Raw genomic sequence first — 12,868 nt, forward strand, 5'->3', positions numbered from 1 at the left:
TAAACAACGTACGTATGCAATTAAATCCTAAATCAACATCTTTGAACGATTTCGTATAGTGGGCGGAAAGAAATTCGGAAAGAATTTTCTAAGGAAATTCTTAAAAAATATTAGAGTTTCGCGACGAATTCAGTCCGTATTCGGAAGTAAATTCTTGGAAAATTCGGAGAAAAATTTAGATTTTCTTAAGAAAATCCGTCCGAGTTCGGAAGGAAATTCTGGAAAAATTCGGAGAAAAGTTCAGATTTTCTGAAAAAATCGGGAGCAATTCTGACGCTGACGCCACGTGTCGTACTGTACAGAACAAACCCCACTCAGAGACAATTTACTTTTAATGTGCTATTTATGGAAGATTCTAATTTTAAACTTTCTAATGATTTTGCCTGTTGTTATAATTTTATGATTAACAGTAGAACAATATGCAGAAGTATACTTCTAAATTTATGTTGAAGCTATCAACACTAGCTTGAATTATTATATGTAGCATTTATAATATTATATTAAAAAAATTTTAAAATTGTATATGCGAATTTTATGACCAGTCATTTTGTTCTTCGACATCAAACGAAAAAAAAATCCCTTAGAAAATCCATTAGAAATCGGAACGAATGACGGAATGACGATTCTTAAGATTCTTTAGAAAATGTGCAGAGATTCTTAAAATAAACTTATAGAAAATCGGTCAAATTTCTAGGAAAATATTAGAGAAATCCGCCACAATTCTAAAAAATATTCAGCAAATCTCAGAAAAAATCTGATATCAGAGCCCTCGGAAAAAAATGTTAGCTGGGTACGCATTCTTAACTCCTACAGACAACTCAGTTTCCTTAAAACTTGTTCTCTACTAACACAACTAAGATACGGTTGCAGTAGGCAGACAACACAACACTGACAACACACATGTCCTCCTGCCATAAAAACTGTCACGACACCCGGCATCTTCTATTCAATTTCCCGCCACCACCTACGAATCTAACTCCTATTGATTTGGGATTACAGACAGCGGAAGTGACACAATCCCTCAATTGTCAACATCCATTTCATTCAGGCTTCCGAATATAACCGAACAGAATTTTGAGCATGATTGTTTCTAAATCAACCTCGGACTTGATGTGTTTTCTCTTAGAAAGGTGCTCACAACAATGTCTTTTAACAATTACCCTCCAGGGGTTTGGGAAGAAGAATCGTTCGATCGTATCTTCTCATTCAGTCACATTAAGCGTTTTTCCCAATAAAAGTGGAACTTGATGTGTTTTCTCTCACCGAGTTGCCTTCAATATCTTTTCATAAGTTTGGAGTGATGGATCATATGGTCGACTTGATTCGCTCAAGCAAATTTCCCCATATCGTTGAGCTTCAGCCTGATCTCTCAGAGTTTCTTCTCTGTGTTCTATGATTGATCCTTATTGACTGCAAAAAAGGAGTCAAAAACTTTTCACCATTGCAGAGACCATTCGGGATAGTTTCCTGACTTATAGTACCAGTGGATAAACTCTTATCCTATTCTATCACTTTACTCTTTTAAAAACCCAAAGCGAAGAGACTAGGTATACGTACATATAAATAAAATAAATAAATCGGAAAAGTATGTCATATTCGTCAAACTTTCTGACAGACCATCTCTGGTATAAAGCCATTATTTGGATGCAACTCGTATCAATGATTATAAGAGGTTATATAGCATATATACTACGAGGAGCACTAGAAAACCTTCTGACCTAGGCAACAGTGTCGCCAGGCGTCATTTGACTTTTTTTGGAAAGTTTGACAGTTCTTAGTCTAAGCGTACTCAGGACAGTTTGATATGCGACCATGTGTTGGGTTGTTTTCAGTGGATTGATTGAGACACATCCAAAACATGGTTTTTGAACGTTTTTCCAGCATCTTCTGGCGGTGAAACCCGTTGACCACGCTTTTTTCTTGATGTACCGCAAACAAATAAAGCCATTTGATCCCCAGTCAGGGCTATACGGCGCATGACCCATTAATTCCACGTTTTGTCCGGTCGAACAGGCGGTGGTTTGAATCGATGTGTGGGAGCTCGCATTGTCATGATTCAGAACGATTCGTCTTCTCTTGTTCGTTTTTCGAATTCCTCAGGAGACTTCACGCAAACAAATTGTAGTGTAACACTCAGAATTAACCGTCCAACATTTCTCAAGCCGTATAGCCGCCACACGGTCAGTTTTGCCGAAGAAACAGACGACCATTTGCTTCGACAATCTTACGGCAGCGGGTTCTAACGTACCGGATTGACCCGAAACCATAGAGTTTCGGCCAGCGGCTGCCAACCCAGCATCAGACCTATGCTTCTACGTACGTTTCATGCTGCTACAACAACAACAACCATTTGTTTCGAAGGTCTTCTTCCATGATTTGATTCGCTTTCGAAGACCCAATAGATTTGTCGTCTTTGACGATTTTATAAATGTCGTTTGAAGCACCCTGATTGTCTTGTTCACGATATCTTGCATTATCCGTTTACGTACAGCTTATTTTTTCTGGCACAACGGCCGATTTTTGGCTACCTCACGACCTTGATTTTTTTTGCGAGTGTCGGCCACGATTGAATTCATTAATGGGCCGATTCCGTACAGCGAGGCGAGTCATGTCGCGTCGTCTATCGTCTCTGTGACAAAATTTAAAAAATGCACTACGTACAGCGATAGAAAATAATCGCCGATAACAAGTTATTTTTATTTTTTTTTTTTATTTTATTTTTATTCATTAGTAAAAATGTACGGCGACAGCTAATTTGTTGTCGCCGGAAAATGAACATTTCGGCGACAAAATTTGACGACGTCAGGCGATATTGCCATACGGAATCGAAAAATTGCATTTGGCAACGCGACACGACTCGCCTCGCTGTACGGAATCGGCCCATAAATCTGTTTTTCATAGTAATATAGGATGGTCCTTTATCGACATACAAAGATTTAATTTGATCGATACACACATTTCATGATTATCCATGTCGAAAGTTGCGAAAAAATATAGGACGAAAATGTTCACAAGAAAATTCCATTTTTTGTAAAGTGATTTTTTCAAGTCACGGTAAACAACACATGGTCGAATGTCAAACTGTCCTGAGTACGCCTAGGCTAAAAACTGTCAAAGAAAAAATGTCGAATGACGCCTGGTCCGCATGGCGATACTGCGTGTTGCATAGGCCAGAAGGCTTTCTAGTGCCCCTCGTATAGCCTAAAGGGTGAGGGTAATATTAACTAAAAGGATGGACCGAAACGAAGTTTTTATACCCTCAACCATAAATTATGTTGAAACAAGATTACAGTCATAATGCCGTTAAAATTTCAAAATTAGCAAAATCGGAAGGTACCGTTCTTATGGGCTATAAGAAAACTTGGACCTATACAATTCCCTGCATACATTTTTTATAAACCCAACAGACATTATATACCAAATTTTAGTCATTTCGGTAGGATAAAACTTTGAAAATACCGAAAATCGGCAGTTTCTCTTCTATATGGTCTATATCAAAACGTGGACTTGTTAAAGTTCCATCCTTTTTAAACGTGGATATAAAGCTCTCTAGTTAAGCTTATCTGGCTGTTGTCATGGAACAACGTGAAGCATATATGTATGTATAAACCGATCGGCAAAATGTTACACATTACCACTATTAATTAAATGATTTGGAACTCTTTGTTTTCAATTGTTTTTGTTTGTTTTTTTTTTATAAATAATATTATAAGATATATTTTGTTTCTATATCAACAACTAAATAATTACACAAAACATAGATTTATAAAAAAATAATAATAAAAATCTCAACTAAATTCGAAATGTTTTAAATAAAAAAATACCAAATAAAAATATAAAACAAAATATTTTTAGATGATTTTTTCTGTTTTTAATAAAATGACTCGAGAAGTATATAGGCAATGATAATGATGTCTATCGTTTGAATGGCGATAATGACTTGTGAGGAGGGACGAATTCGAATAGAAATGAATGAAATAAAAATTTCAACAAAATACAAATCTTACGAATTAGAAAATAAAAAATATTTAATTTTATATTTCGAGTTAATTTTTTATGGTTTTGGAAGGATGAGTGTTTTTTGGGAGGAGGATTTTTAAGTTAGTTTTAGTAATAGCTTATGGTGTGTAAGGGCTTGTTTCTTTCATTTTTTTAGTTTCATAGTTTAAAAGGTATAAAAACTAGTGGTTTGATTCAATTTGATTTGTTTGTGTTGTGTTATCTCTTAGAATTACAAAAAAATTGTAGACAATTTTTTTCTTTTCTTTTAAAAGGACATTTGGACATTTTCTTTTGTTTCTTTAGCTTCACAAATATTAGGTTTTCATTCGATTTGTTGTTACTTTGTTTACTTAAATAAAAAATAGTTTTCTTTGTTTTTTGTTTTGTTAAATATACATACAAAAAAAATATAAAAAATTATATATAGAAAATAGAGTTTGAAGTTACAGCGACAGGAGAGAGAGAGAGAGAAAGACGATATATTTATAACCCGGATAATGTAGATTTGATTATAGAGACGACCAATACGACGACATAATATTTAAAAATAATAATTTTGGGGAAATGGATACAGGACTTTTTCTGTTTATGGTAGGACAGGAAGGATCAGGAGTCGCAGGAAAGTGGTGTATAAATAAATATAAACACCAACATGTTCTATATTTACATAACTATACATTTTCGTTGACGTCGTTTTTGTGGTTCAGGTCTTAGTACGGCACGCACAGCCTCTTCGAATACCTAGTGAAGAAAAGAAAGGTACAAAAGGATATTAGTATTGTTTTGAGTAATATAATAATAATTGCGTTCTGTTGAACATACCTGTTTTAGGCCTCTTTGCGTTAGGGCCGAACATTCCATATATTTAACAGCTCTTATTTTATTTGCTAATTTTTGTCCTTGTTCTCGTTTCAGTGGCGCTAAACCTTGTTCTGCCAATGCACTAAGGGTTTCACGATCTTCTCGTAAATCAATTTTGGTACCTGAAATGAATAGAAGAAAATTGCTGTTTTTAGAACCCACTTATACTTTGGGGCAAGGCCCAAATCCCACATTCGAGCAAGATGTTGCTAAACATTCGGTTGTCTAAGCAAAGCTAATCTAGCACAGATTAAAAGTAAACAATGTTTACGAAGCTCAACAATAGACTTGTAATAACGAGCCCACGACAATCGTTTCTACACTTCGTAGCGACCCGAAGTCCTCTAGACAAGCGAAGCAGGGACAGCTGTATCCCCGGGATTTTTTCCACAGGTGACAAAATTATGTCGTTAGCTTTGCTCGCCCTGCCCTGTCATCAATTCTTGCCCTATAGGAATTTAGATGGTTACGTCATCCTGAACGTAGTTGAGGCTAAACTACTCTGGCTTGCTGCTGTTATTGTCGTAACAGTATTTGATATGTTAGTGTGTTCGTTTCCTGTTTAATATGGGTCTATATCCAGTTTCAGGAATATAGCTGCTTCGATAAAATGTATTAGTTGAGTAGGTTTGGCAGGGCAGTTAAAAAGGTGAAGTGCGTCGTGACTCATACTGGGCAGATGGAATGTTCTCCGAGGACCGATACTAGTTTATGGGATATGCGATTGCATCCTTGTGAATGTTATTTCAACCTGATTGATAGGCTTGTTTATCTAAGGGTTCTCTCTTGTAACGTTGTACCTCTCTTTTTAGATCATGAAGATCCCTCCTGACATGCCTGTTTGGATCCTATCCACCGTACGGTGATTAGGATGACTCTCGCGGTAACTGCTGAACAAGTACTGCAACGAGAGCATGCCATTATGTTGCTGTACTGGAAGAATCTTTGTCTCCTCATGTAATTGGTCCACTGAAGACATGAGGAGGCAACCTGTTGCAGTTCTCAGAGCAGCATTCTGACTGGTTTGAATATTTTTCCATCTCGTTGCACTTACATTCGCGGACCTTGGCGCCGCTCAGCTTACCACAGACCAATCCAACGAGTTATATGTGGTCAACAAGGTTTTTTAGCTGCACCCCAAGCACTGCCGGCTAGCGACCTGAGGACCTTGTTCCTACATCTCAGCTTGTCACAGATAGCTTTGGCATGCGCGGACTAAATGAAAACACTGTCTATTGTGACCCCTAGAACCTTGGGACATTCTCACCTCTAACCTCGACCATGACATTCTCACCTCTGCCGACCATATGGTGAACAGAGTGGCCGTAGATTTAGTGAGGATATTTGCATATTCCTCGCGTGGAAAAAGTTGGTAAGATCGGTCAAATAGGAGTTCAGTATTTCACAAATTACAAAATCAATGTCGTCTGGAGTGGTGGAATATTTGAGAGGTAGAGGTTAAACAGTTTCGGAGATATCACCCCACCTTGGGGAACTCCCTGTTTCACTCTGCAGGGCTTCAACTTTTTGTTCCTGAATTCCGCGCACGATTTGAGTCCACACCTATAATTGACTATCCAACGTTTCAAACTTGGCCGCAGGGTACTCTGCTCAATGTCCTCAAGCAGCGTGAAGAGCTTGGCAGTATCAAAGGCTTTTTATAGTCGAGCGCCATCAATACTGTCCTATCGCACGGCTTCTCCTGGCTGAGTCCTCGACTAATATGTGTAAAGGTGGCGTACAGTGCTGCTTTCAGAAGCCATACAAAAGATCGGTAACTGGATAACTATTTTTTACGCTGGGAGGACTAAAGCCTCAAGGGTTTTTGCTACGGACGGCAAAAGCGAAATCGGCCTGTACGATTCACCTTTGCTAGTATCCTTGCTTAGTTTCAGTAGCGGGACCACCCTGACCATTTTTCAGAACTCGGGCACGATATAGGTGGCTAGCGACAGGTTGAGAACTTTCGTAAGGTACTCAACTCCTGGCGCATCCTGCGATTTCTTATTACCATGGGGATACTTTTGTTAGCGCCTAATGCTTTGGATAATTTAGCGTTCCTAATAACATTCGCAACATCATCCATTGTAAATTATGGTGGTTCATCCTCTGAAGATAGGGATCAAATGCGATCAAATGTTCAAAAAATTGTTGATTAAGATAACTTGCGAAGTTATCAGAGTGACGTCGCCAAACGTTACTGAGGCCCTATTTTTCTTCTTTCCAGGGTTCGAAATTAATTTAACTAACCTTTGTCTACAATTCGCTTATTCTGGCTCCAAAGTTGCAACTCTTCAGATAATGCTCCCCGACCATCCTATTAATTTCCAGTGTCACCTCCCTGACTCTGGGGACACTGGGGTTGGCACTACGAAATTCATCTCGGTCATTTCGTAATCCCGTCGCCACTCCTGGGAAATTTGAGATGGTGGAGATGGTGATGGTCTGAACCGAGAGAAACGGTGGGTTGTCTGGTGGCCAGACCAGGTAACACGATAGTTATGTCTGGCGAACTGTGGCACTCTCCGATAATTCTGTTAGGGGCGTTCTCATTGACCATGCACAACGTAGAGCTATCAATCTGCTCAGCCAACACTATACCCCTCTGGTCGTTTCCGGACCGAATGCCAAGGCCAGACGGATATGACCTACCAAAAGCCTGCTAATTTTAGGCTTGCATAAGTTTAGCAACTCTACCTCGGCAGTTCCACACCTGACTGCTATCCCCATACATTCCATGTACGTGTCATTAGGGTCTGTAATGAAATTCGCTGCAATAGGAAAGCTAATCCCCAATTCCACTTTTGGTGTGATCCTTCCTCAGTACGTTGTTACCATCACAGCGTTGTAAGCTGCAGTTGTTGTTGATCTTGGTTTCCTGTACCGCTGCGACCACGACATTCTTCCGACTCATAAAATCCACTATTTCCTCGATCCTACCCCGGAGTCCAATTAAATTGCAAAAAGGATGCATTTGGGGCTGGTGTTAAGTGCGTCATGTGCGGCTGCTCGTATTCTAATGACGAAAACTACACACTGGGACTGTTTCTCACATGGACGAGTCCAGAGCAACCCCTGAGATGCACCCACACCCGGCTTCTATTGCATTTCACCGATATTGCAGTGTGGTGGATGCGGATGTGACAAACCGAGCACATCCATTTTGGTCCTGAGTTTTCTTCCGTCCCGGCACGGACTAAAAGAATTCGGACCAGCCATTCCGGGATATGTTGCCCTCAACACACACAAAAAACGATACAAATACAAACATGGTTATAATGAGGTGCCAGCCCCTGGCCGGAACACGGGTGTGTCGCTTATGGTTAATTCTGGTGGTACTTTCTCGCCTTAGATTGTTCTTATGTAGTGCAGCAGCACACTCCTATTCGATCTATTCTAAAGTGTTAGGCCGTTGAAAGTAACAGTCGTCTTATCATTCGTCATTCCTGGATTTGAGAGTTATTTTACCGTTGGCCACAATTTGTTTAATCATGTTATCCCTGATTTAGACACTTGTTCCATTTCTGTCCACTTACTGGCCTGTTAACATAAAATGTAAGTTTCCTAAAGGCCTCGACACATAAGAAGCATGACATTCTTGCTAAGTCATATCTGTAGTGCGATTCTGTAACTTTTTTTAATAACGAACCGACGTCGGTAGTTAACAAAAATATTCGGTTGAGTTAACGAATGTGTTATTCTTTAACTTTATGTTAACGATTGTAGAAATCGTTAGCATGGTACAAATACAATATATTGTACCATGATCGTTAGCATATACCGACGAATATCGATTGAAAGGCAAGTTGTCAAATAATATATTTTGATATTTATTAATGTATTTTTGAATTAAAAATGGTATTTCTTCGCAAATAAAGGCATAAAACGCGTAAGGGAGGAAAAAAGCTTCACTTTTTGAAGCAGTGCGCCTAACATTAGTATCTGCAAGTATCCCAACAATGCGTAACACAAGTGTACATTAAACTCCTAAAGCGTCAAGTGTGTATGTATGTACGTACTTCTAGGAGGTAAATAAATCTCATAGATTTTCATGGTTTTATTCCAGGATATGAATAAACATGCCATTCGCATCCACGCGATACCTCTGCAAGGAATTATACATATGTTTGAAGTGGACAGGACAGTGTAATCAGAATCATTGGTCAAAAGGTCAATTTGGAGTGAATTGTATTTTTATGCATGTACAGATCAAGAAATTTTTAACACCGCAATAAAACGAAGAGTTAATTTTGCCATATGAATATTGAGCTTTGAAATTTGACATGACCCAAGCCCCTACAATGCCGTACGTAGATCCACGTTACCGTCATTTGAGTTTATATATATTCACATATTTAATTCACGCCCACTCTCAAAGCGGAGAGTATGAAAAGTTTGGAAATCCGAACATATACGCCATTTCTAGCATTCTGATTATTAGTGATGCTGAGTTTAAATCTATAATATTACCACAGCAAAGTAGGTTATATGAATAGTGTTAAGGGCATTGGTATATGTCTCTTATTAACAGTACCAGACTTGAATTCTGTTGAAGCTTTAGCTAACGTTTTTCCTCTTTAATAATAAGGATAGGGTAGCATTGGGCAGCTTCGCCAGCGCCGATTTAATTGATGCTACATGAAGATCGTCCAAGGGAAAGTTATGAGTTAATCGAAGATCTACAACTTTCTCTTTGGTGATCTTTATGCAGCTTCATTAAAATCGGTGCTGGCACAACAGTGGCGAAGCTTTCCCATGTTATCCTACATAGTTTACCTTCATGTAAATGCCTTAAGATTTTTCTCAATAAGGCGGAACTTACCTTGTGTAACCTCCTTATTAACATAACATATGTTCAAATAAAAACGCCGTTGTTAAAAGAAATCAGCTAAATATTGCAATAATGTAGTGTCGGTAACTCCTAACGACTACTTTTTTTGGTGGTTAACTTAACAATAATTTTCGGTAATTAACGACAAAATTTACCGACAAAATTTACCGACAAATATCGTTAAAATTTGTATACAGAATAGCACTTACCGAAAATTATCGTTAACTACCGACATTCGTCGTTAATTCTGTCGTTAAGGAGTTACAGAATCGCACTTCTGGTAAATGACTAAAGACCAAGTTCGACCTAATTCAAATGTGATCCTGAAATCTTTTTATTAGGTCGAACTTGGTCTTTAGTCTTTTATCAGATATGACTTAAGCAAGAATGTCATGATTATGTGTCGAGGCCTTAAGTCTTCGATTCTAATGCTTCGCATGATGAAGTCCCGACGACAATGCTGGAAAATGAGCTCTTATTTCCCGAATTCTATAAGCAGTGTGAGGGAATGGTAGGAAAGACGTTAAATAAAATGGACCTTACTACGCCTTGCAGTACTCTCATTTTAATCTTACGGAGCTTGGATTTTTGACTCGAATTCTACGAGGCCTTGTTTTGAAAAGATGTTGTGATGAAATTTGGTTATTTCCCAACATTTTGGAAAAAATCTTACTTGGTACCTCTTCATAAATCTGGCAGCTTATCCGACGTATCCAATTATAGAGGAATTGCAAAACTGAGTGCAATTCCGAAGTTATTTGAAAAACTCATCACGGATGTAATCTCTTACAAAGTACATCATATTTTAAGCCCTTATCAGCATGGTTTCCGCAGTGGCTTATCCACCGTTACGAACCTAGTTCAATATACCTCAAAGGTCATTAAAGGATTTACTCAGCAGAAGCAAACTGACACAATCTATACTGATTTCAGTAAAGCGTTCGATAGAGTCAATCATAAATTATTAATATACAAATTAAACCGAATCGGTTTCAGTAAAATCCTATTATCTTGGATCTCGTCTTACTTGCAAGGCAGGTCACAAGTTGTTTTATTTGAGGATTGTCATTCCAAATCAATAAATGTACCATCAGGTGTTCCTCAAGGGAGTCATCTGGGCCCTGTCTTGTTTTTATTATTTGTTAATGATTTACCGTTGTCAATAAAAAATTCTGAACTACTTATGTATGCAGATGATGTTAAAATTTTTATAACACACAAGTCTGTAGAATATTTACAATTACTGCAGGAGGATTTAAATAGATTCTCCCGGTGGTGCGCTATTAATAACATGGATTTAAATTTAAAGAAATGTAAACATATGTGTTTCTCTAGAACCTCACCTCTAACATATGATTTCCGGATAAATGAATCTACTCTAATATCTGTGGATTCCTTTGTTGATCTAGGTGTCCTATTGGACCCCAAACTAAATTTCAATAATCATATTATAACAATGGTTAATAAAGCAAATGGAGTTTTAGGATTCATTAAGCGTTGGGCAAAGGAATTTTCTGATCCCTATGTCACTAAGCAATTATTTGTCTCACTTGTCAGACCTATACTTGAATATGGTTCTGTTGTATGGGATCCCTATTATTCGAAATATTCTCATAAAATTGAATCTGTGCAAAAACAATTCTTACTTTTTGCTTTAAGAGGCTTTCATTGGAATAGTGATTTCATCTTGCCCTCATATACGAGCAGGCTTTAGTTAATCAGATTACCAACATTAAAAAGTAGACGTGTAATGTTCAATACAATTATGGTACAAAAAATTTTGAATGGCAATATACTTTCAGATTTCCTTATTTCTTCAATCAAAATAAATGTTCCTATCAGATTCAGTAGATATTATCGTTTCTGTAACACTGATTCTCATCGCACTAATTATGCACTAAGCGAACCTGTCTGCAGAATGTGTGATGAATTTAATTCTTTATATTTTATTGTAGATTTTGGTGTAGATATCAATATTATCAAGTCTAGAATAATTTCATATCTTAATACTTAGAATATACCTAACATTATAAAATATACTAGCTGTTAAAGAATTTTCTGTAGCTGGTATTCAATGCCAACTTTTTATCCCGTCATGCTCCGGATCATGACGTGTGTGTACGCGATCCCTACGTAATGGGGAGGTCGCCCCCACGGTTCGGAAGGGGTGGGAAAGTGTGGCGTTGGGAACGTTCGAAAAAAAAAAAAAAAAAGATGTTGTGATGCTATGGGCTTGAAAAAATTCACGTGCTGTAAAGTAGGGATCATAAAACTCTCGATTCTGGAGACACAACAGACATTGGCAACTCTCAATTTGTCAATTTCATGGTAGCGGGTTCTTTCCTACCGGATTGATCCGAAACCATAGTGTTTCGGACAGCATCTACCAACCTAGCATCAAACCTATGCACCTATATTTCTATGTAGGTTTCTATGCTGCTACAAAAACAAATCTCAATTGGCAGCGGATTTTTTCTGGATTCAGTATGGGAATTAGGCATGCCACCATCAAATCCTGGACATTTGTCAGGAAAATCAAACACACTGCTGTTGAATCCTCTGAACAGTGACGTCCAAGGATTTCACAGCACACTTCTTACTTACCTACTAATATTATGGGCGCATCTGGGCAGTGATGTTTGATTTCGGGATACCATTTGGAGGTGACATTTTCAAATGATGATGGACTCGCCACTGAAAAACATATCAGAAAAACATCCGTTTGTGGATATGAAAGTGGTCGGAGTCTATCATAATCCTCTTGTCCAGCTGTATCCCATAGACCCAATGATACTTGTATTGTGTCTACTTGCATTGGTGCTGAATAGTTATCAAAACTAGAAAATTGAAAAGAACAAAAGAGAAAAACAATGTTGAAAAACAATAGTTTGAAACACTTCCATTTGCTGCAATTCAATATAACTTACACTGTAGGCACATATTCACCGGGAAAACTATCTGTGGTATATGATATTAACATGCATGTCTTGCCGACCGTACCATCACCAACGACAACACATTTGATGGGCCTTCCTGTTGACATCTGCAAAGAAAAGAAATGAAACGAATGAAAAGGCATGTTATAGTCATCATAGTTGTTGTTATTGCATTTGTAGTTGAGTTTTTTTGTTCATTGTTCACGTTACAGTTTATTGTCCATTGGTGAGTAGTGTT

At 37.9% G+C, this 12,868-nt stretch overlaps 1 protein-coding gene across 2 annotated transcripts in view; it reads right to left on the reverse strand.

Annotated features, from left to right (window-relative positions):
- Positions 1–3,676: 3,676 nt before the first annotated feature.
- Mtl (Rac family small GTPase Mtl) overlaps positions 3,677–12,868 on the reverse strand; it is a 33,033-nt gene continuing 23,841 nt past the window's right edge. For both annotated transcript variants that reach the window (XM_073959782.1, XM_073959783.1), the window contains exons 2-5: positions 12,622–12,737; positions 12,299–12,531; positions 4,825–4,985; positions 3,677–4,743 (exon numbers count right to left, since the gene is read on the reverse strand). In XM_073959782.1, coding sequence (XP_073815883.1) covers positions 4,666–4,743; positions 4,825–4,985; positions 12,299–12,531; positions 12,622–12,737 — 588 coding nt within the window. In that variant the 3' untranslated portion in view covers positions 3,677–4,665. The remainder of the gene's footprint in view (positions 4,744–4,824; positions 4,986–12,298; positions 12,532–12,621; positions 12,738–12,868) is intronic.

Source organism: Musca autumnalis, unplaced genomic scaffold, assembly GCF_047663935.1.
Source record: "Musca autumnalis isolate F117 unplaced genomic scaffold, ASM4766393v1 scaffold_1, whole genome shotgun sequence".
NCBI classification, from domain to species: Eukaryota; Metazoa; Arthropoda; class Insecta; order Diptera; family Muscidae; genus Musca; species Musca autumnalis.